This window comes from Rhea pennata, chromosome 11 (assembly GCF_028389875.1).
Source record: "Rhea pennata isolate bPtePen1 chromosome 11, bPtePen1.pri, whole genome shotgun sequence".
Taxonomy (NCBI): domain Eukaryota; kingdom Metazoa; phylum Chordata; class Aves; order Rheiformes; family Rheidae; genus Rhea; species Rhea pennata.
In genome coordinates this window covers 716,191-740,014 of record NC_084673.1, presented here as the reverse complement: position 1 = coordinate 740,014, position 23,824 = coordinate 716,191, and the positions used below count along the sequence as shown (strand labels likewise).

The 23,824-nt window shown below is 59.2% G+C and overlaps 1 protein-coding gene across 1 annotated transcript in view; it reads right to left on the bottom strand.

Annotated features, from left to right (window-relative positions):
- AR (androgen receptor) overlaps positions 1-22,951 on the bottom strand; it is a 62,491-nt gene extending 39,540 nt beyond the window's left edge. The window contains exon 1 of the mRNA XM_062584511.1: positions 22,035-22,951. Coding sequence (XP_062440495.1) covers positions 22,035-22,951 — 917 coding nt within the window. The remainder of the gene's footprint in view (positions 1-22,034) is intronic.
- Positions 22,952-23,824: the final 873 nt, after the last annotated feature.

Below are 23,824 nucleotides of genomic sequence, written 5' to 3'. Positions count from 1 at the left end.
CTGCAGAGCAGAAACTATAATTCTGCAATTCAAGCATTTGTTTGTCAATAGTTAATTTTACCAAACAGCCTGGATTTCACAACATAGCCAGAAAACCAAGGGCAATCGTGGATAAGAGAAAAGTCAACCACTTCTCATCACTCACAAAGAAAGTTTCCATCTCAGCAATAAAAAGTACATCCTATCCAAAAGGAGCCAAGGCACAAGGATGTGCAATACAAGGCCCTTCCCAGTGCCCACAACTTCTGACTCTTAAGACGGACCATGAAAAAGTATGTTTGCTTCTTATGTGCATGGCTCCTGCAGTCTATTTCCCCCTGCTCCAACAAGATTCATTACTTAGGCAACTCACCATGCTAATATAATGCTATGCATATGGTTATACTCCTTCTGTTTTCCGTCAGTCTGATATATCTGAACAAACACAATTACCACCCCCTTTACTCTTAATTTTTTACTGAATTTTATGCTGCAACTATCACAGTAATTTTCACACAGAACAATCCATTAGACTGAAATGGAAAGCTACAGCACTGTTCTTTACAGGGCTGTGCTTTGACTGCTAAGATCTTCCACCATTGCACCAGCTCACTAATTGAACTGCACAGCATTAACGTTTGCACCAGTGGGCTTGGAATTAGCTCCAGCATTTGAGTGCATCCTGCAGAAACATGTCTGCTACAGCACAGTTTGAGCAACGCTTAAACACTAGGAAACAGCTGGACTGGCCTTCAGAAAATCTCTAATTTGGGATTTGCCTCCACATCCACGGCTGCTATCACTTACCCCGTTGAGCTGACTATGTCCCTGCCCAACCAACCATCAGCTGGGAGTCCCTGGAGCACAGTCCTCCTCTGTCCACATACTTTCTTGCTCTCTGGGGAGTCTGGCCAATGCCTTTGCATCTCTACCATACTAGAGCGGCAAATCTCATTGTCTGGCAATAACACTCCAAAAGATGCCAACCCATGAACTAGAAACTCAATGCATGCAGACTTAGATGACACAGAACCCCGTTCCAATCATTTTAAGTACTGTCGTATCTGAGATAACTGTGATGTTATCAGTAGCAAACTTTTTTTAAAAACATTTTTTTAAAACATTATCTTCAGTACATGGCATTTGCTAACAAAACATTAAAAGTAACTGGCTTCTTGTCAATGGAATTGCATGGCTCATGCCTGAACAAAGATCTGTGACTTGTGTCAAAGCACAAGAACCACGTTTAGCTAAGAACAGAACTGTATGTTTTGAGCATGAGCCTTATGTCCTTTCACACATAGCTGTTTTATTGCCATTGACTTCAACAGGAGTTGAATTGGATCTTAAATCTGTAGCCACTGAGCTCCACTGACTGAGATAACATGGTCTGCATGGAATCTTTAAAGCATCCCATCTGTTAAAATGCTTTGAGCAGTTTAATCTACAAACACTCAGCCTTGTACGCTGAATTTATTTCACTTTTTCTCAATAGCCTTGAATATGTTTCTAAACTGACCATGCCTTGTTTTCGTGTATAACTACTGGAGGCGGAGAGGCAAGATAGCATCTCTGAGCCGGCAGGGTATGGTGCACAGTGTGAACAACAGGGACATGTCCATGGTAAACACGTATGGGAACTCAATCTTCATTTGGATTCAAATAAACATTAGCAGATGACAATGGGTTTTCCAAACAACCCTGGCAATGAGGGAGCAGGCAGCTCTAGCACAGCCTCCAGATGAAGTCCTCCTCACAAGAGCTCCTAACAGTAGCAGCATGGGCTTTCCAGCCGACATGGCGACACCCAAGCAGCTAAACAGAGGCTCCCTCCCAGCTCACTTAGGACAAATACCTTTAAAGAGTAGTACAAATCCATCTACTAATGTTCTAAATTAAATTTTCTTTTTTATTCCAAATGTTCTATGTACATGTTTTGACTGTTTATTATTCATCCTGCACAGGGTCCCAGCTGCATCTGAAACCCTACCTACACCAGAGTAAGACCCAGGCTTGCCCATGGCTTTTTTTAGCTGTCAGCACCATGTCGGAAGAATGTTTCAGCTCGGAGCGGCACCCGAAACGCCTGCCATTTCCCTGTGGGACTGTCTGCGCTGGCACACGGGACACAGTCCCAGAAAGCTTCCTAGACCAACTGAACCATTTCCATGCCCGTTTTCAGGGCAGAGATCATTTCATCAACCCAAATAGCAGGGGAGGCTCCTGATTTTAACTCTAATTGTTGGCTCTCGCTTTCCAGGCGTCTCTCAGAAGGAGGCAAACATGGAAAACAAGGCTAAAAAAGGAAACGAGGGAGGTATGTTATATCTGAAACACAAAGCCCAGGCAACGCCACGCTGCGGCCTCCGCAGCACGCAGGCGGCCTCTGCAGCGAGCAGCCGCCTGCATTTTGGATACGGTACCGAGGACAAAACTTCTGCGTCAAAGTCTGACCTCCACCTGGGGAGCCCAGGGAGCAGTTTAAATAGATCAGCTTGGAGGAGGAGTACGAAGCACTTGATTTCACCAGGCAGAAAAGGTATCCATCCCCTGAAAGCGTCGCTCACAAACACACAGCAAAATCACTTAAGACTGGAACTCGCCTGGTTACAAAGCACGAAGGGGACGAAACCGAACAAAACAAGAAAAGAGCACTGCAAGCAAGCTTCAGCCGCGACGAGCCGCCCTGAGATCGTCAGGGCTGTGCACCACATCGTCCTGGGGACTCGAGTCACCTGGAACCTCCAAGGACGAGGCCTTGGTGTCCTCGGTGCTCACAGCGCCCTACTTATTTCCCAAGGAAACAGACTCTCTTGCATAATATTTTCCAAGTTGATTTAACCCACACTGTAATCTTCGATTCTCCAATCCAATCCGTCTGGCAACCAAAAGAAAATGTGCCTACAAAGAACATCGCAAATGACAAGGTAGTCTTAAGCCACGTATTTCACGCTCAAAGAGGCGCTGCCATCTGACAGGAGCGCTGGCTGAAGTTCACCTGGAAAGCCTCCTGACTTATTTTAGCTCGCGTGGGGCAGCAGGCTTGTATTACAGCGCGCTAACACCCTGCTTTAATAGGCAGCAAGACATTTAGCCTCCGCTCTTCAGCAATTAGGTCAAGTGATTAAACGCTTCGGGCAGATGATGCGAGCTCCTCGGTGGGCTTTCTACATCGCCCAGATCTGCAGCGTGTAAAGCCCCAGGGGAACAGGGCCTGGCGGCGCCGGGGCCAGCTTGAAGCGCCGCGGCCGGCGCGACGCCGCAGCGGCCTGCTGCGGTCGGGACGCGGGCGCGACCCGGCCCGCCCGGCGGGACCGCTCCTGCTGCGTGCAGCGAGGGGACCTCCGGCCGCGGCCGAGCGCGCGGCAGGGCTCGCGCCCAGGCAGGCGCCCGCCGCCTCCGCGGAACCGGCAGCGGCAAAACCGGGGCCTGTCGTTCCCCACCCCCGAGGCGCCGGAAAACGCGTCCTGTTTCCGGAGCACGTCGGTCTTGGCGGGGCGGGCGGCGGACGGAGCCGGGCCGCGGGGGCTCCCGCGCCGCGCCGCGCGCCGAGGCCTGCGAGAGGCGGCCAGCCGGGACCTGCCGGGGCCGCGGGCGGCCCGGGGCCACGCAGCGCCCACAGCCCGCCGTGGGCGGCCCGCGCGCCCCACACGAACCGGCCCCTGCCCCGACCCGGCCGCCGCCAGAGCGCTGTCGGGCTCAGGCCTGACAGCGACAGCTGCGCGCGGCGGCGGCGGCGGCGGCGGCGGGGGTCCCGGGGCCGCGCTCGGCCGCCCCACGCCGCGCCGCCGCCCCACGCGCCCCGCGGCGGCCGCCCCACGCGGCCCGCCTCCCCCCGGCCCCGGCCCCGCCGCGGGGAAGCGCGCCCGGCCCGCGCGCCGCGCGAGCGGGGCAACCCGAACCCGGCGGAGCAGAGCTATAAACCAGCTATAAATTATCCGAGTTCAGGGTTACTCCTAGCTGCCCCGGGCTTCTGGGACAGAGTCAGGCTGACTCTTCCTCTCCGCAGATCGCTTTGGCGAGGCAGACGCGTTCCTTCAGTTCCCCTCTGGAAGACGGTATACGCTGTGTTGGGAGTTTTTGCCTTTTTTCTTCCATGACCTTGAGAACTAACTCAGGAAAATCTGTTAAGGTACTGTAGAAAGAAAACCACGGTACATGGATTGAAACCAGTGTTATATAAAGCTTCAAATGTAATCATAATTTATAATGGCAACACGGAAACCTCTGTCTAAATAACTGTTTTTAATTTTTTCCGCATCTGTTCTTCATAGTGACTTTCCCTAAGGAATGCATTCGGCTATTTTCCCTAAAGAAATATTTCTATTTGGCAACAATGTGTTGTGTCAAGACTGTGTTGATATTTAAGTAAGTGTTGATGGCCTTTACAGAAAATGTGTCAGTTCGCTTTGTTCACAAGGGCCTTCTCCCGTTCAGGAAGTATGTATTTAGTAATTGAAGCAATTATACAGTTTAGCATGACTTTTGATTTCCCATTCTATAGCTTAGAAAATGGTATATGACATATTTCTTATTTATTAGATCCTCGTGAATGTTTTACTTGTGATGTGTGTCAAGCTGCATTCAAATGGAAATACAAATTCAATGGAAATGCAAATGTTTTAAATTGCTTTTCTAATAAATTGAAACTAAATGTTTCAGAGCAGAGTGCACTTCAGACCAGGTGATGAATCAAGCCGCAGGAGGCTCATGTGCAAGCTCTGAACTAAGCTGACTGGTCCTGTTCTAAGGGTCCGCCAAGACCCAGCAGCCATTGGAACTGCTCTTTCTTTCCATAGGCTAGAATTAAAAAAATCCCACATTCTCTGGCCTTTTCAGCTCGGAGTAGGTCTCCATTTTGACTGACCACCTTCTAACCGAACGGGCTGAATAAACTGGATCCTCTCTGCAGAAGCGACCGCTCTCTAAAGCTGGTTTAGCAGTTCAGTAAACTGCAGGGCCGAGGCGCTGGCTCCTGCCAGCTCGGGAATCTGAGCTCCTCCAAGACTCCAGCACAGCTATGAACCACCTACCGTTATATTTTATTTACCTTCTGTGATTTTAATTCATTCTAGTAAATACAGGCTTCCAAATTCTTTCGTAATGAGAAACCAGGAGCAAGGCTCCGCGCCTTGCCCCGCTGACAGCATGCGTTTAACGACGCTCCTCTCGCTCTTCAGCTCACGGAAGATGAAGAGCCCCATCGGCTTTGCAGCAGCAGAGCACACCTGCCGCTCTTCCCGTGGAAGTGTGTGATTTGTCCCCGCAATCCCCACTCGGTGATTCTTGTACCTAGGAAGGACTCAGCAGGCAGACGAGCTGCTGGGCAGCCAGTAGCTCCCCCGCGCCCTGCGCTGCCCCGCTCCCGCGGCCGGCGGCTCCCCCGCTCCCCGTACTGCCCCGCTCCCGCGGCCGGCGGCTCCCGCGCTCCCCGTACTGCCCCGCTCCCGCGGCCGGCAGCTCCCCGCGCTGCCCCGCTCCCGCGGCCGGCAGCTCCCCGCGCTGCCCCGCTCCCGCGGCCGGCAGCTCCCCCGCTCCCCGTACTGCCCCGCTCCCGCGGCCGGCGGCTCCCCCGCTCCCTGCGCTGCCCCGCTCCCGCGGCCGGCGGCTCCCCCGCTCCCCGTGCTGCCCCGCTCCCGCGGCCGGCGGCTCCCCCGCTCCCTGCACTGCCCTGCTCCCGCGGCCGGCGGCTCCCCCGCTCCCCGTGCTGCCCCGCTCCCGCGGCCGGCGGCTCCCCCGCTCCCTGCACTGCCCTGCTCCCGCGGCCGGCGGCTCCCCCGCTCCCCGTGCTGCCCCGCTCCCGCGGCCGGCGGCTCCCCCGCTCCCCGCGCTGCCCCGCTCCCGCGGCCGGCGGCTCCCCCGCTCCCCGCGCTGCCCCGCTCCCGCGGCCGGCGGCTCCCCCGCTCCCCGCACTGCCCCGCTCCCGCGGCCGGCGGCTCCCCCGCTCCCCGCACTGCCCCGCTCCCGCGGCCGGCGGCTCCCCCGCTCCCCGCGCTGCCCCGCTCCCGCGGCCGGCGGCTCCCCCGCTCCCCGCGCTGCCCCGCTCCCGCGGCCGGCGGCTCCCCCGCTCCCCGTACTGCCCCGCTCCCGCGGCCGGCGGCTCCCGCACTCCCCGTCCTGCCCCGCTCCCGCGGCCGGCGGCTCCCGCACTCCCTGCACTGCCCAACTCCCGCAGCCGGCGGCTCCCCCGCTCCCCGCACTGCCCCTCTCCCGCAGCCGGCAGCTCCCCGCGCTGCCCCTCTCCCGCGGCTGGCGGCTCCCACGCTCCCCGCGCTGCCCTGCTCCCGCGGCTGGCGGCTCCTGTGCACCCTGCGCTGCCCCGCTCCCGCGGCCGGCGGCTCCTGTGCACCCCGTACTACCCCGCTCCCGCGGCCAGCAGCTCCCCCGCTCCCTGCGCTGCCCCGCTCCCGCAGCTGGTGCTCCCCTGCTCCCTGCCCCACTCCCGCGGCCGGCGGCTCCCGCAGCGGCGCAGGCAGCGGCAGCAATGCAGCTGAGCACGACCTGGCGACAGGCAGCCTGGCAGCAGCCGCACCGCAGCTGCCCAATGCCGGTGCCGCTGGCTCTGCGCTGCCCACCAGAGCTGCCGGCACGCAGGCAGGCCCCACTCCTGCCCTGAGGGCTTGGGCCTGCTCTCAGGTGGGAACTTCAGCCGGGGGTAACTTGTGGGCATGCTTGTTTTATTTTCAGGCGTGATTCTACCAGATAAAAGCTTTGCAGAGACAAAGCTGCAGGGGCATAAAAATGTTTTTGCTTATTTTGTCTGGAAACTGATCTATTTGCAAAAGTTCCATTTAGCTCTACTGGCAACGCATCTGTTTCTAGAGCAGCCTTTATAACCTACCCAACAATGCAATGTCCTCAAAGCATATCGCACTTGGAGTCACCTCAAGAAAAGTAAACACACACTTTTTAATGAACGTTTCACATCTGTGGTCTTTTTGGCACTGTTAGCCCTGATCTTAGCAGCGAGCATAGTTACGCAGAGGCAAATTCTCCAGGATCCCGTAGCCAGCGACTAATTTTTAGCCAGATCCTTGCATTTCATGGCCCTGCCTTTGTTCCCAGCTGCCCGTCTCATGCACCTGCCCGCAGCTGATGGCTGCAAACATCAGCCTGCTCATCCTAAGAACTCGACACTTTTAGGAGAGCACATGTATGGCAGAGCAGACCATGCCCCGAGGAACCCTGGCTGCGTGCGCGCGCTAAATGTGAGCACGCAAGCCCCAGCAGGGACCTGTGAAATTCTGGCTGGACGCTAATATGTTTTTTCAGCGGCACAAGCCACGAGGCGGCCCTGCTGGAAGGCAGACCTTTAACGCCAGGGGTTTGGAAGCACCTCTCGGAAAGTCTCACGGGCAGAACACTGCACCAGGACGACTCCCCCGACCACACAAAATCACTCCTCAGTGGCACCAGTTTAACTGGGAGTTAAAGCAATAAACGCAAGCAAACCCCGAGATCTGCAGAGGCTTCGGGTCTGCTGAGCGGCAACGTCCCGGGGAGACCCGGCTTCTCGTGATGCTCTAAGAGCAGAGCAAAGCACGAAAGCGGGCAGGAACCGCTTTCTTTTAAGCCTGCCTGCAAACCAAAACACAGATGCCACAACTAATTTTAGGTCTCCTAGCCTTGAGAGCGTCCTCTCTGCTCTCCTTTAAGCAAGCAGCCAGATAGCCGTCTCGGGACAACGCCACCGAAAGCAGAGGGCAGGCGGCCGGCGCAGCGCTCCGCCCCCGGCCGGAGCCCGCGCGGAGGACCGCGGCCGGGCCCCGGGGGACCCTGCTCCCCCTTCGCGCCGCCGGCCTGGCCCGCCGCCCTGCTAAACTTAGGCGGACAGCTCACCCCCCCCGGCTGCTGGCAGCCGCGCCGCGAGCGCCCGCGTCCGCCCTCTCCTCCCGCCGCGGAAGGTGGAGCAGACGCTCGCCGAGCGGCAGCGCGCTAAGCCTGGGCGCGGGGAGCCTCGCCTCGCACCCGCGGGGCAGCGCTAACGCACAGCCAGCGCAAAATTAAAGGCCCCATCTGCGAGCAGCCCGTCAGGGACTGAGCAAGCTTTGCACCCCTCGAAGGGCTGAGCTGTGTGGTTTCCGAAATAGCCAAGAATCAAGGACCTGGAATTTGGCTCAGGCTGTTCTGTAAACAATAAAGGGAAAAAAATCCAAGCGTTGCTATATTTTTTGTAACCTTTTAAAGATGCAACTGTGGACTCAGAAGCAGATTGGGAAGCAACGGTCCTCTCTGCAAGTGAAAGATACTATCAGCAGGGAGAGACTTTCTTCTCTCACCGTAAGGGAGGCACAAAAGCAGCAGCCAAGCAAGTAACTGGAAAGCAGAACTCTAAATCCAAGGGCCAAGGAACAGGGCTGAGCTAACTGGCATGACCTCACGTTTTCTGCAGGGTCCGAGCACACCCATGGACAGAGCATGGATCAGCTCAAGTGTGGTGACTTGGTACCCTGCAGCACCAGCATCATCAGGCTCCTGACCCAGACTTGTCGAGTGTCATCTGCAACTGCTCCTCTACCTGGAACCAGCACTTCCAGACATAACAGGAAGGAGGTCATACGGTTATCTGGAGGCTTAGCTCTTCCACCCTGGACATGGCAAATGAAAGAGAAACTGTGGCCATCTTGGGCACCACTCTGAAACAAAAATGGTGAGTTCCTTTTCCAACACAAGGTCGGATGTTAAAAAGGACAAGAAAGGAAGAAACTGGGAAAATGCTGAGTCTTCATGAGGCAACTCACAAGGAAATTGGTGCAGAAGGCAGAAAGACAACAGGCAGAAAGACAGGTATACCCTCACACACGGGCATTATGGTTCGGCTGCAAAATTCCAGTTTTTTAAGTTTGCTCTGCAGCCTGTGGCTCACAGATAGATCACTCCAGGCACCGGGTAGTGGATGCAGATCTTGCTTTGGCAGTCAGACACGTTGGCAGATGTTATTTAGACAAGAAGAGAATAACAAAAATACGCTTTGCCCCCACAAGTGTAATACACCGCATACCCACAAACGCACGCGCCCACCCATACGTGCTCAGTCCCACAAAAACTGCAGACGGCCGCAGAAATATCTGTGCATACTACTGCAGTTTCTGCGTTAATTCACCTAGCTGCTGCCCAGGCAAAAGCCTGTGCCCTGATCCAGGCACAAAGTACTTCTCCGCCCTCCTCTCTTTGAGCAGGAAAGCAGAGCGGTGGAGATACCGTCCCAGTCCCCCCCGGCAGCCCCTCAGAGCATGTGCAAACTCGGATGCTCCCCGTTCCAGATACAGCCGGAGGGGGAGGAGGAAGGAATCTGCACTGGTAAATTACTGATACAAAACTTGTTCCTGTGCTGTTCTCAGCTCACAGGCCAAGGTCAAAGCATTTTTTCTGTCATTTCTAACCAGTAAAGAAGCCAATGCAGCTAAAATATGTAACACCCATCGCACTGCTGTAAAGCTTGTGAGAAAACATCAGAAAAACACTGAAGCATCATCTTGGGAAGGACAACAGCAGCAGCGGCCACCCTCCCAGGCCGCCGCCGAGAGCGGGAACGCTGCAGGAGGAGAAAGCAGAGCGCAGCCTCCCCCGGCCCCGCAGCGTGTCCCGGCGGATCCGGGAAGCGTGTCCGAGGAAACGTTCAGCCCCCGGATTTCAGGACGGTTCGGCGGGCAGCGGGTGCCTGTCCCCTCCCTGTGGCGAGCTCCATGGTGCCACACCTGCTGAGCCTGGCTGTATTTTTCAGATGATTCAGATGATTGCTCCTGCAGTTTCACTTACTACGCAGCCTGTGTTCTGACGAATTATCCTTAGCATTTGCTTTGTTTGCTCCCATCACCAGGACAGGCCTTCCCAGGCGGAGAGCAGCACGGGCGACCTTGCTCCTCAGCCTCGGCTCTGGTGGCACCAAGCAGGGAGCAGAGGCTGGAGACCATCCCGCACCAGGGCGCCCACCGTGCTCCTGCGGCCGCGCTGGTGCCTGCGGCCCTCCGCAGCCCCTGCTAAAGCCAGCAGGTCCCCGCAGGACAGCGCCATGGCCAAGCCACCCCGGCCCCGGCCGGCTGCAGGGGCTGCTGCTGCCAAGGCCAACTGTCCCTGCAAGTTAGAACCCCACGGTGACCCAACTGCTCCAACGCAACAAGACCTGCTGTCTTTGCGTGGCTCAGGTGCCTGCTCGAGGGTGCAGGAGGTCACTGAAACGAGAAGACTGCCGGGCTCGCGCACGCAGGCGCACGCGCCGCGTTGGAGCACAGTCGCAGAGCTGCGGCACAATGCACGGGAGGAGAGACTCACTTCCCCTTGCTGTCTCATCCTAACTCCTAGTGCTGATTTCCCATGGCCCTGCTTGTTACAACCAGCACCCTAAAATGCCAGAAAATCTCTGCCGTCTCCTTAAAACCTTTCCCTTCCTCGGCATCTTCACTGCCCAGAAGTCTGAAAATCCCATGTCTTCAAAACACCAAAACCTAAGAAGAAAATTTTCACCCGGTCAACATGCAGCTTATCCATCCACTCAGTCTGGTTTGGATGGCTGCCAGCCTCTTCCAGATCCAGATTTAATTCTCTTTGCATTAACTGCAACTGGAGGACGAAACCTTCTACAACCTCAGTCTCTGCTGCTGATTCCCACGGGGATGGCAGGAAGTCATGGGGATCCTTTGGTGTCAACACGTCAGTGCAGTAACAGAGGAGGCTCCTTTCTTGCTCATTGGCAAAACGCTCGGCCATGGGACACGGCTGCTCTCGGCAGGACCTCTGGCCATGCACAGACGTGCTGACTCCTTCCAAAGGCCCTTTTTCCCTCTGAGCAAAATCTCTGCTTTCTGCTATACAACACAAACTTGAAGTTCACAACACAAATTCTTTCTTTCCCTCATCTTTTTCAAGCAAATAATGTTAACAACCAGACCTAATTCTGCTACAATTTCCTACCGTAGATCCCAAAATACTTCGCAAATGACACCTGGCTACTCTGAAACTGCAGGTTGTGAACAAGGCAGTGGAAGGCAAGAGATGTCCCGCAGGTCAATCACAAGGGAGGTCACCAGACCTCCAGCCTGAGGTACCTGCACCCAAATGCACCTAAATGCTAACTCAAAACTGAGAGTGATGGTGCCACTGAAACTATGCCATTGTCACCCCCCCCAAAGAAGTACTTAAAACTTAAGATTTGCTTCTCATTCCCCAAAATCAATCAGCATTTTCACTCAGCAGTATGTCATATGACCCAGACCCAATCTCTCTGCGAAAGACTTGAAATGTAAGCTACATACAAGAAAATCAATGTACTTTTGTATGCTAGATAAAGTCCTTCGTACCCTCCTACTGTTCATATTCAAAGTTCGCTGCTAAGTTACACACTGTACTAACTGTAACTTACAGCTCTTACCCAGAGCAAAAAAGCTCCTATAAGGACCCATACGTGTGCACTGAAGGCCCCTGCTTCCTGGCGTGCTGTGGTACCTTCTCCACCGCACACAGCGCTGGTGCTGGCGGCTGCCCCATGCCAGGCGCTGAGCCACGGCAGGCTGCCACGCAGCACGCAGCAAACACGATGGCCTCCACGCAACAACCCAGGATGCCAGCAGCACGCCGACCCCGCAGGGCGAGGACTTGCCCTGCCGCACCGCTGACCCACAGCGGCAGCGGGGCAGGCAGCGACCGCTCCATGGGATGCTGCTGCTCAGGTCCCTGGCACACACAAAAGCTGGACCGCAGCATCCCACAGCAGCACCCCACTGTGCGTGGACCACATCATCCTGCAGCACCTGGACCACAGCATCCCACAGCAGCACCCCACTGTGCCTGGACCACAGCATCCCGCAGCACCTGGACCGCAGCATTCCATGGCAGCATCCTCCAGTGCCTGGACTGCAGCATCCCACAGCAGCACCCCACTGTGCGTGGACCACAGCATCCTGCAGCACCTGGACCATAGCATCCCACAGCAGCACCCCACTGTGCCTGGACCACAGCATCCCGCAGCACCTGGACCATAGCATCCCACAGCAGCATCCCACGGCTCCTGGACCACAGCATCCCACAGCAGCACCCCACTGTGCGTGGACCACAGCATCCCGCAGCACCTGGACCGCAGCATTCCATGGCAGCATCCTCCAGTGCCTGGACCGCAGCATCCCACAGCAGCACCCCACTGTGCCTGGACCACAGCATCCCACAGCACCTGGACCATAGCATCCCACAGCAGCACCCCACTGTGCATGGACCGCAGCATCCTGCAGCACCTGGACCATAGCATCCCACAGCAGCACCCCATGGCTCCTGGACCGCAGCATCCTGCAGCACCTGGACCATAGCATCCCACAGCAGCATCCCATGGCTCCTGGACCGCAGCATCCCACAGCAGCACCCCACTGTGCATGGACCACAGCATCCCACAGCACCGGGACCACAGCATCCTACAGCAGCACCCCACTGTGCCTGGACCGCAGCATCCCACAGCACTTGGACCACAACATCCCACAGCAGCATCCCACGGTGCCTGGACTGCAGCATCCTGCAGCACTTGGACCGCAGCTTCCCGCGGCAGCATCCTGCACCTCCTGGACCACAGCATCCCGTGGCAGCATCCCACAACAGCTGGACTGTAGTATCCTGTAGCAGCCTCCCACGGGTGGGAGCAACCACTTCCATGCAACAGTGCGTCCAACACCCGACAGCGCAGTCCCCTGGCAGTGGCTGCCCAGCCCTGGTAACGCAACGCATGCACAGCTGAGAGCTTTCCCTTTTCTCAAGGGTTACTCAGAGAACACTGCTGAGACCCAGGCAGTGTCTCTGTGATCTCTCCTCACTCACCTACTGCACTGTGCGATCCTGAAGATAAAGAGGTCTCCAAACAGGTTACTAGTCCCCCTAGGTCTGTGACGCTGCAAATGGTTCCCACGCAGAAGATTTCTACTGGCCAGAAATGACCATCCAGGTGTTCCATGACCTGCGTCCAGCCCGTAGCGGAGGAGGGGAACCCGGCCGAAGCAGAGACGCGCACAAGCAGCGCCCGGCCGCTTGCAGCCGCAGTGGCCGTGCCCGTCCCCACGGCTGGGCTGACGGCGCTGCAGCTCGGCGCGCTCCCGAGCCACCTCGTGACCCATCCCTCACAGCAACGAGGAGGTGAAATACTGCACTTCGGTTTGCAGTCCAGCAGCTGCAATCACTGGAAAATGAGAGGTAGGGAGGATGGCGTGCTTGCACTGGCACATACAAAGAGATGACATGCCTGTCTCTGTTTCCTAAGTGTGTACCAGGCATAAATGCACTACTAAAACAGGAAACGAGTCTGCCTCTCCCGCATGCGTCTCCCTGCTCTTCTGGGGAAAAGGGAGAGCGGGAAAAGATCTGCTATTTACCCAGAAAACTTTTCCTTTGCTGCATTCCTATAAACTCTGTGTGTACAAGTGCATAAATGGGTTCATCCAAGGTGAGCGGAGATCACTTATTGCATATACTGACACTTTAGTTAATGATGATAACGGGGCAAGTTGTCCATGCCGTCTGCATCACATCACCAACTCACCACAGTAAAGGCCGCTGAAGAACAGCAGCCTGCTCCTACGTGGGAAGCTGGCGGGTTTTTTCGAGATGACTTTGTCGTTCTGCCACTTGGCAAAACCCTCCCTGCAGCCCCCAGCCCTCCGCGGGAGTGAGCGCGATACCTGCCCGGGGCTCCCGCTTGCTCCCCGCGAGGAGCTGGTGTCCAAGCGGCGCAGACGCTGCACCCGCCACGCTCGTGCCGCGCCGCAGACCTGCAATCTGCAACTGCTTACGCCGTGCTCTCAGAAATACAAAGCTACCTTCAAATTGCAAAGAATGTTTAAATTAGCTGGACAAAACTAGAAGATAGCCACGTTTCATGCACCTGCCAGGCAGATAGGTTCACCTGATGCTTCTTTCTCAGTATTGCTTTCTGGCTCGCTGTGCCATGCTGCTTTTCCTCCTTGCTGACAAACGCGTTCAGGACTGCAAACATCCTGAAAATGTAACGGGAGAACGCAGGGGAGATAAGGCAAAACGGGCACAGCTGATACCTCTCAAGGACTGAAACCATCTCGCAACAGGCCAAACATTAAAATCCTCCTTGAAAAAAGTTCACGTTTACAGAGGTTTACAGCTTATTAGACTATCAGCTCATATGCCAGGATTTTTTTTAAGCTGTGATAGCAAAGGCCAGTTTTGAGGAACAGCGTGAGGCAGGGGCAGGCAGCGCGGGGCGCGGCGCCGCGCGGGGAGCGGCGCGGAGGATTAGCAAACCACGGCAACGAGTCAGCGCGCGTCGGCTGAGCTGCACCAAGCTGCGCCTTCTCGAACCGCCCCGGCCGAGGCGAGCGCGCCCGCCCGCTGCGGCACAGCAGGCACCGGCCCCGAGCCCCGCCGGCGTCTCCGAGGGCGCTCCGCAGCGCCCTGCGCGGCTCCGGGGCGGATTTTCGGGACCTCCTGGAACAGCTCAGAGAAACACACGGTTTCTGCTAGATGTATCCAAAAATTTCCCGCAGAAAAATTTTCTTCGAGTTAATGTTCATTTGATAAAGTCAGAATGTTCTGTGGGTTGATAAAATAATACTTTTTTTTTTCTTTTATATTTCACTTCGCAGTTTTAGAATACCATCATGAGAGGAAAGTATCCATTTCAGATCAAATAGCCTGCTAAAGCAGCCACCAGCACGCGTGCTAAGTACAAACCGCAAGCAAATCAGAACACCAATTGCCAGTACAGAAATGGCAAATTAAGCCCTTTAAAATCAGGGTTTTATAAAATAGGAGTAAAACTCAATAGTAAAGCAAGAATGAAATGAATATGAATGATAGAATAAATAAACCCCAGTACACCATACTACAAATTATTTTTGCTTCTGTGAAACAAAACTACTTTCATCATATGAAAACAAAATGTTTCCAAATGACCAAAAAACTTTTCAATTTTTAAACGGATTCTGGAATTTCTTGTTGCCAGAAACAGCAACATTTCCAGTGCTCATTCCAGCTCAGGACTACGTTTTGGGGACAAGTAGATTCTCTGTTTGCTGGGAAAGTAAGTCCTGATCAGCTCCATTTTTCACTGCAGTCTTTCCTTGAACTGATCATCTGATTCTTGCTGGTGAAGTGCTGCAAGTCATTACTTTTTATTCCTCCTTATTCTGCATGCAACGCAGAGGCCCACCCTGCTTTGGATACGGAGTGAACTGTTTTCCTTGCCTGAAACGGAGCGCGGCCTCGGGGCTGCCGGGGGCCCCGGCGGGAGCGGCGCACAGCCCGGGGCGCAGCCGGCGCTGCAGCTCCTGGAGCAGGGGAGCATCCCGGGGCAACGTCCCGCGGGCGCGCTAAGAAGCCGCAGCAGCGCCCACGGACAGAGCAGGAGCTCCTCCCTGCCCCTCGCCGCGCAGCACCCTGGTGCTGCCCGCGGCCCCCGAAGAGCGACGCAGGACCCGCGAGCCTGAACCGCGCGCAGGACACGGGCGGCAACGTGCAGCTGCTCGCTAGATGCATTTTCTTCTACATTGGGTAAGAGCAAAGTTACAGGTTCCTATGCAAGTTACAAAACATACTTTATCTCCTGCTCGCAATCAGCACTGCGCTGCGAAGCGCATTGCCCTTCCTCATAGCGCCCTTAACGCAGAAAAAGCACCAAATCGCTCCCGACCTTCTTGGCTGGGACGGAGACTATATGGGGACGGGCTGCGCAGAGTCACGCAAAGCACAGCGGGCATCCAGCGAAGGAAAACCAGGGAAAACCGCAAACAGGAGGAGGAGCACAAAGCCGGGGAGGCAGAAGAGCTGTCACTGGCAAACCGCTCCCCGCTGCCTGCGCCGAGGCTCTCGGCGGCGCCGGACGGAGCGCGGTGCCTGTACTGCTAATCCCACCACTGCTCCGACGTCTTATTACACGCTACTTATTTTTTTGGTGAACTTTCCCGAGCAGCCAGCCCGCACGCCTATGCGAAGCGCTGTGTACTGCCTATCCTTCATCGCATCCAGCACTTCAGAGAAACCCTGGGCAGGAGCGAACCACGCAGAGCGCGCGTGCGCCGGGCACCCGCCGCGCGCAGGGCACATGCCGTGCACGACCGCGACGCGCCTCTCCAGCTGTGAGCGGAGAAAGGGGGCGAGCGGGGCAGAAAGAGGGAGGAGGACAGACAGACGGAGGGGAGAAGGACGGGGCGGGGAGGGAGGCGGTGGTACAGCACGTGGTATGCACTGTGGAGACTGGTGGAAGATGCAAGGGGAACCAGCAGCCTCCGAACGGCGGCCAGCTCCTCAGCTAAGCGCAAAGCGCAGGGCAGAGCGGGTCGGCCCCGGCTCGCAGCGTCCCGGCGGCACCCGTCTAACTCGCCCCGGGGCTTCGCGGCGGGTCCGGCGGCCGCGCGCAGCCCCGAGCCCTGCCGCGGCGCCGGGATCCGCCGAGTCCCGCACAGAAGGGTGCGTCACCCGTTGGGCGGCGCAGGACGGACCGGGCTGCAGGAGGCCTTAGCACAGGGCAGCGAAACCTGCGGGTGCCCAGCACCCTGGGGCCCTGCTGCGGCACCCGGGCGCTCCCCGTCCCGGAAGCACGTTCTCCCGGCAGCTGCCTTGGGTTCCCCCAGGAACTGCCCTAGGAGGCCACCAAGAGCAGGCAGGAACCACCCGGGCACTGGAATATCTCACTGACTGGCAATATCAAACCAAATGACTGTAAAGCTTCCTCAGTTACAGCAATTTTGAGATGCAATTCAAGGAGACTACTCACGATCCTTTCCCTTGCCTCCATGTGAAGCTCTTCTTTGAGTACGAAGAGGCCTACAGGCAGCAATTACCGAAGACAGAGTTTGGCAAACACTTGTGTGAATTTAGGACACTTTCCAGGTGTGTCCTAGGAAAGGTTTCTCCCACTGTAAATTTGCTATGATCTCCGTTGCAGTCTGGAGCATTTACTGCTAATTTAAAGTCACTCGCGATGACGAAGGTCACAACGATGCAAACTGCCCTGCCACATGACATGAAAGCATGGATAAACATGCTGAGAATTAAGTGTATACCACCAAACCCACTGCTACCAAAAACTTGCTCAAAATTCAGAAGTGATCTGGAAAAATATGAAAGCTGTTTTTCAAATGGAAATTGCCAAGAGATCAACCTTACCACCTATTAAGAAGAGATCAGCAATGGAAATTGTAAGTTGAACATGATGTGCTCTGAAGACACCACTTGTGTGTTCCCTTTGGAGACAGGGACTTGTACCTAAGCAAAGATCTCGGGACATGATGCCCAAATTCTCATGAAATGAAGCAAATACTTCAGCTGCACTGTGGAAAAAGCTGTGATCCCAGCCAAGAGAATCGGTAACATGATTGCCCAATGTGCAGTGTTTTAAATGAAAAACAAGAATTAAAAAAAAAGGTGATGAAGAAGAGCTTATTTTTCGTGCTTTTCATCTCCTTTGCCCAGGAACCACCACCAAGGTTTAGCACCTCAAAGATTTTCTCCACCACCCAGGATTCACAGCACATGAAACCTGCACCATTGCCGTGGACCGTGGGAACGCACCACAGGGCCACCCAGAGGGACAGGTTTCAGAAACGGCCTTCTTCCACGCACGGCTTGTCTTCAAAAGACGTATTCACACGGTACTGCCGTTCGCCGGAGCAGAAGGAAAGGCCACGTTAGCAGCAGAGCAGCGGGAGGCCAAGCCCACTTCCGTGACAGTCGGAGAAGACGCCGGCAGCGGGCCGGCTCCCGGCCTCCTCCGGAGGGAGGGGGCTCCGCGCCTCGGGAGCGGGGGGCACGGCGACGGCCGCCGGCGCGCGGCCCCTCGCCTCCTCTCCCACCGTAACGATCCGCCCTCGATCCTTTATCAGGGACCTTATCTCCTCCTTCGGGAGGCAGGAATCATTGCAGGTATTATTTATCAGGTGTGTTACAATTACACAGCTGACCACAAAGAAGATTATCTACCGGCTCCGCCAGACGGTGCGTCAACGCGCGGCACTCGCCCGAGCAGACTACAGCTGAACCCGGAGTGAAGCTGCACGCAGCGTAGCAAAAAGGGGATAAAGACAGACAGCAGTAACAGGAAATGCCGTCACCAAAACCTTTGAAACCACACGCACAGATAGATTTTTCTGAGCCAATTACCCCTTAAATTCTTTTATCCCCCTCATTTACATTGCTTCAGTAATAGTTCCCTCTTTCAGTTCATTTCACTTACAGCAAATAAGCCTAAACCACTTAAACTCTTCTGCAGTTCAATCTTAAAGTCATTTTGATCTCGCAGCCTTGAATTTTCCATATAATCTGCTTCTTATTCTTAAAATAGCTCGTTAGTCACTTCAAAGATTGCTGGTAATACTTATGCAATAAACAAAGCCCAAAGGTAAACAGCTACAAGTCCATCATGTAGCAAAAGCTTGTATTAATTTGCTAATTATATGTCAGCATTACCAGCACAATTAGGTATACCATATCCAAAGCTTTAAATTAAACCAAACTGTGGTAATGCCTACTTTGCCACCCGTGCGGCGTCCCGGTGCGTGAAAAGGGATGAATCCCTCGACGTGCGTAAGCAGCGCGCAGGCAGCGATTGCGCCCGGCGGACCGTCCGGTGGCGGGGCTGCCCGGGGACGGGTGCCGCCTCCCCGCCCGCGCGGCGGCCCGCCGAGCGGCCACCGGGCCGGGGGTGCACGGACGCGGACGTGCACACGGACACAGATGTGCACGCGGACGCAGATGTGCATGCGGACATGGATGCAGATGTCCACACGGACATGGAGGTGCACATGGATGCAGACGTGCACACAGACGTAGATGTGCAGGCAGATGTGCGTGCAGACATGGATGTGTACATGGACGTGGATGCAGATGTGCACACAGACATGGAGGTGCACGCAGACGTGCACACGGACGTGGAGGTGCACATGGATGCAGACATGCACGTGGACGTGCACACAAACGTGGATGTGCACATGGATGCAGACATGCACGCGGATGCGGCCCTCCCTTGCCCGTGGCATCCCCGTCCCTACTCCGGACGGCGGGCCGGGGCGCCGGGCCGAGGCGCAGGCAGCGGCGCGCAGCCCCGCAGCGCGGCGGGGGACAGGAAGCCCTGCCACGCACTCTTGCCCGGCCCCCTCGGGGAAGAGCCTCCCGGCTGCGCGGGTCTCCCGCTACCGGCGCGGCACCCCGGCCCCGGCGGGGCTCCTCGCCCGCCCGCCCGCCGCAGGGCCCCGGGGCCACCACCGGCTCCCGCGGAGACGCCAGCGGCGCCTCTTCCCGCGCGAGGGGGAAAAGCTTTGAGCAACGCCAGGCAGGGCAGGGACTCGGCCCAGCCCGGCTCTGGAGAGCAGAGGGCTGAGATGAAGCAGACCCTCCTCCGGGGAAGGAGGTGAAACCCGCCACGAGACGCGGCGGCTCCGCCGGCTCCCTTCGTCGCGGCGCTGCCGGCCGCTCGCCGCGACGCGCTCGGCCCCGCTCGCGCTCCGGCGTCAGCCGCTCGCCACGCTGTCGCCGCTCCACAGCCCGCGGTAAATTAAAAGCTGCCACGAACAGCAATCGATAAGCAGCGTGCTGTAAAGTTAATGGAGATCTTACCAGGATGATAAATAAACTGGACAGCGATTAAACTGTGCAACTTCAGCCGGACCACAGAAGAGCATTCCACTTTCCTTGAAACATTCCAGAATTGCAGCCGGACGCAGAGGGATATAAACTCCGCCAGCCGCTCCCCTGCGGCAGCCGAGCCGTGCCGCGCGGGCAAAGCGGCTCGGAGGGCGAGGGAATGGTATTTTAAAGCACTGTGCTCCATCTACGCCGCGCAGTTTTGCGGAGCTCAGACACATCAGTCAGGCCCCGAACACCGCTATTCCCGGGAAACGAGGGCACAACTTCTGCTGCCGAACCCATCCACCAGACCCGGGAGGAGCAGCATTTCCCACGGGAGCGAGATGCCTGCACCCAAGTCCAGCCCACGCGACGGCTGCATGGCCGCAGCACAAGACCCGTCCTGCTTTCCTTAATAAAACGTTCCTTATCCACGGGCAGATCCGCTGCAGGGACATCACCCACAGGTGCGACACTGCAGGATGGAGCCTTCTGCTACGAGAAGCCGGTACCAGTGACGGGCAGTATTCGGATAGCAAAACTTTTCCAGCTTTATTCAGTCCTGCTGCCTTTGCACTGATTTCAGCAGAAATTTACCCAGGCTCAAAAGGAATATGAACCACATAATTCCTTCTACCGGTACAAGTTCTGTAAATCGGACTCATTTTGATCTTCCTTTACTTTCACCCCGTTTTTTCCCAAGTCCTCAACCTCTCTATATAACACCCTAGCTAGTTACGGTGGAGGTGGTGATCGCTAGGTGCACACATAAAAACACAAGTGTTTTTAAGCAGCCAAACGTGCACGGAAGCGGGCTGCGTCTGCCCCGCGCTGCTCTCCAGGGAGCCTGCGCGCGGGCTCTGCCCCGCGGTGCCACCACGCAGACCATCACGGGACACGAAGCCCGGAGGGGGCCGGGGCCGGGGCCGCCGGCCGCTCGGGGCTTCCACTCGCCGGAGAGAGGCCCCCGCGCAGCTGCCCCCCGTCTCCATCAGCCGCGGCGACGGCGCGCACCTGGACGCAGCACGCCGTCCCCGCGGAGCGCTAACCTCTGCGCGGGCCGTCAGCAAGGACTGCCTTCGACAGCGCGCCTTCCTCAAGCGCTGAGACGTTTCCTTCCAACTAGTTCCCCCTCGAACCAAGGGCACGTCCACAGAGCTGCTCTGGTTCCGTGCTTTTTTCCCCAGACGCCCTTCTGCCCATGCTCAGGGAACTCAGCTCCACGCCGCACGCGGCGCCTCCGGCCCCTCCGTGCCCACGGAGTCGGTGGCATCAGCCTCCCCGGAGCATGGCCGAGCTCTCGGGGCCGCTGGGTGCGAGGGTGCTGGGGGGTGGCCCGGACACGGAGGATGGCGCCGTCGCCGTCGGGGCAGTGAGGGATGCGGGGGAGGGTGTGGGGAGGGAGCCGGGGGGGGGGGGGTGCCCCGAGCACGGCAGAGGGGGCCGTCGGGGAGGGAGGGGTGCTGGGGGGGGGGGTTGCCCCCAGCACGGCAGAGGGGGCCGTCGGGGAGGGAGGGGTGCTGGGGGGGGGGGTTGCCCCCAGCACGGCAGAGGGGGCCGTCGGGGAGGGAGGGGTGCTGGGGGGGGGGTTGCCCCCAGCACGGCAGAGGGGGCCGTCGGGGAGGGAGGGGTGCTGGGGGGGGGGTTGCCCCCAGCACGGCAGAGGGGGCCGTCGGGGAGGGAGGGGTGCTGGGGGGGGGGTTGCCCCCAGCACGGCAGAGGGGGCCGTCGGGGAGGGAGGGGTGCTGGGGGGGGGTTGCCCCCAGCACGGCAGAGGGGGCCGTCGGGGAGGGAGGGGTGCTGGGGGGGGGTTGCCCCCAGCACGGCAGAGGGGGCCGTCGGGGAGGGAGGGGTGCTGGGGGGGACAGGGAGGCGGCCGCGGGGGGAGGTACCCCGTCGAGGTAGGGGGGCGCCGGGGGGTGCCGTCGGGGCGCCGGCAGCAGAAGCCCCCGGCCTCGGGGGGGCGGCCGGCAGCCCGCGGTGCTTCCAGCTCCGGCGCTCAGGAGCCGCGGTGTTCCGGCGATGCCACCAGCTGCTGCCGCGGGAGCCGCGCCGGCACCGGCACCGACGGCAGCGGCGGGTCGGCTCGGGGCTGCTCGTGGCCCGTCGTGGGGTGGAGGCTGGTCGAGGCCGGTGTAGGTCGGGGCCCGTTGGGGGTCGGAGGCTGCTCGGGGCCCGACGGGGTATGACCGGGGCTGGGGCCGGTCGCGGACGGGGTAGGTCCGGGTCTGTCGGGGGTCGGAGGCTGCTCGGGGGCACTCGGGGCCCCTCGGGAGATGACCGGGGCTGGGACTGGTCGGAGCCCGTCGGGGGTCGGAGGCTGCTCGGGGGCGCGCTGGGGGATGACCAGGGCTGGGACGGGTCGGGGGCCGGTCGCGGACGGAGTAGGTCAGGGCCCGTCGGGGGTCGGAGGCTGCTCGGGGGCGCTCGGGGCCCCTCGGGGGATGACCGGGGCCAGGGCCCATCGGGGGTCGGAGCCGCTCGGGGTCACTCACCGCACGTCGGCGTAGGCGCCGGGGTAGGCGTCGCCCCAGGGCGCGACCTCGCTCTTGATGCAGGCGGCGGCGAAGGGCGGCCGCCCCAGCGCGCCGGCCGCGCACCAGCCGTCGGCGGGGAAGTCGGCGGGCTCCGGGCCGGGCGGCGCGGCAGCGCGGCCGCAGGCGAAGGGGCCGGCGGGCGGCTCGGCGCAGGGCCCGTAGAGCTGCCCCTCGTCGGCGAAGAAGGCGGGCCAGGGCGGCGCGGGCGCGGGCGGCGGCCCCGGCGGCGGCCCCGGCGGCTCGGCGCCGTAGCGGCACGCCGCCGCCCAGCCGCCGCGCTCCAGCGCGCCCTCCAGCTTGACGCGCGCGGGCGGCGGCGGCGCCAGCCCCGGGCGGGCGGCGGGCGGCGGCGGCGAGGCGGGCGGCGAGGCGCGGAAGAGCGGCAGCGGCACGTCGAGGGCGAGCGGCGGCTCCGCGGCGCCCTTGCAGTCGGGGCGCGGGGCGCGGGGCGGCGCGGCGAACATGCAGTCCTCGCGCGGCGGCGGCGGCGGCGGCGGCGGCGGCAGCGGCTCGGCCGGCGCCTCCAGCGCCTCCAGCGCCAGCCCCATGGAGGCCGAGACGGCGCGGCTCAGCTCCTTGGCGCTGTCGCCCAGGAAGTCCTCCTTGGGCGGCTCGGGCGGCGGCGGCGGCAGCGCGCCCGCCTCGCACAGCAGCTCCTTGAGGTCGCCGGCGCAGGCGGCGAAGGGGCCGCCGGGCGGCTCGGCGGGCGGCGCGAAGGGCGGCGAGCCCGGCGGCGGCGGCTGCCCCGCGCCCGCCTCCGGCCGCGGCGCCTGGAAAGCCTCGCAGACGCTCTGGAAGAAGCTCTGGAAGGCGCCGCGGAAGGTCCGGCCCGCCGGGCGCGGGTAGACGCGGCCGACCCCCACCTGCACCTCCATGCCCGCGGCCCGCCGGCGCGGCGCGGATGCGGCGCGGGAGGAGGCGGGCGAGGCGCGCAGGTGCGGCGCGGCGCGGCCGGAGCTCCGCCGCGACTGGCCCGGGCGGCGGCTTTTAATCTTTGGATGTGCGGCGGGAGAGCCGGAGAGGCAGGCTTGCGGCGGAGAGGAGGTGCAGCGCGGGAGCCCGCCCCGCGCCGCGGCCCGGCGCTCTGCAATGATTGATCCGGCCGCGGAGGGCAGCGCCGCCGCCGCCCTCCTGCGCGGGGCGCGGGGGGCGCAGCGCGGCGTTGCGCGGCGCGCACGGCCCGGCGCTGCCGCCGCCCCCTCGCCGGCCCCGCGGGCGGAGCGCAGCGCAGCGCGGGGAGCGCAGCGCTCTCTGCGCACCTGCACCGCGGCGCGCAGCCCCCCGCCCGCCCCCCGGCGCTGCAGCAGGGCCCCGGGTAAGAGCGCAAAGCTCGCGGCCGGGAGCGGATCAGGGCAGCAAGCGCCCGCCCGCCGCCGCCCCGCGGGTTTCTGCCTCCCGAGTGCCTTAGCTCGCTTCGTCTCGATCCCTTTAACTCAGGTAGTGGAATTCGTACAGCTGGATGGAATTTAGGAAAAACACTAATTTTTGTTATACACTGACACAGTGTTTATGGATGTTTTCCAACTGCTCTTGCTGCCTTTACTAAGGTGGGCTTTTTCAGTATCTGCACACCTCTCACTGTGTATTTCAGGAAACCAAATGTCCTCTAGTTACCAACTTACAAGACTTTGCTTCCACCTTCCTCTTCTCCACATCTTGGAGCAATCTCCGTATTCCGCTGGTGGGAAACTGCAGGTGCCTATGTCTTGTGTGCACTTCTGCTCTGGTCACACATAAAATTAAAAAAG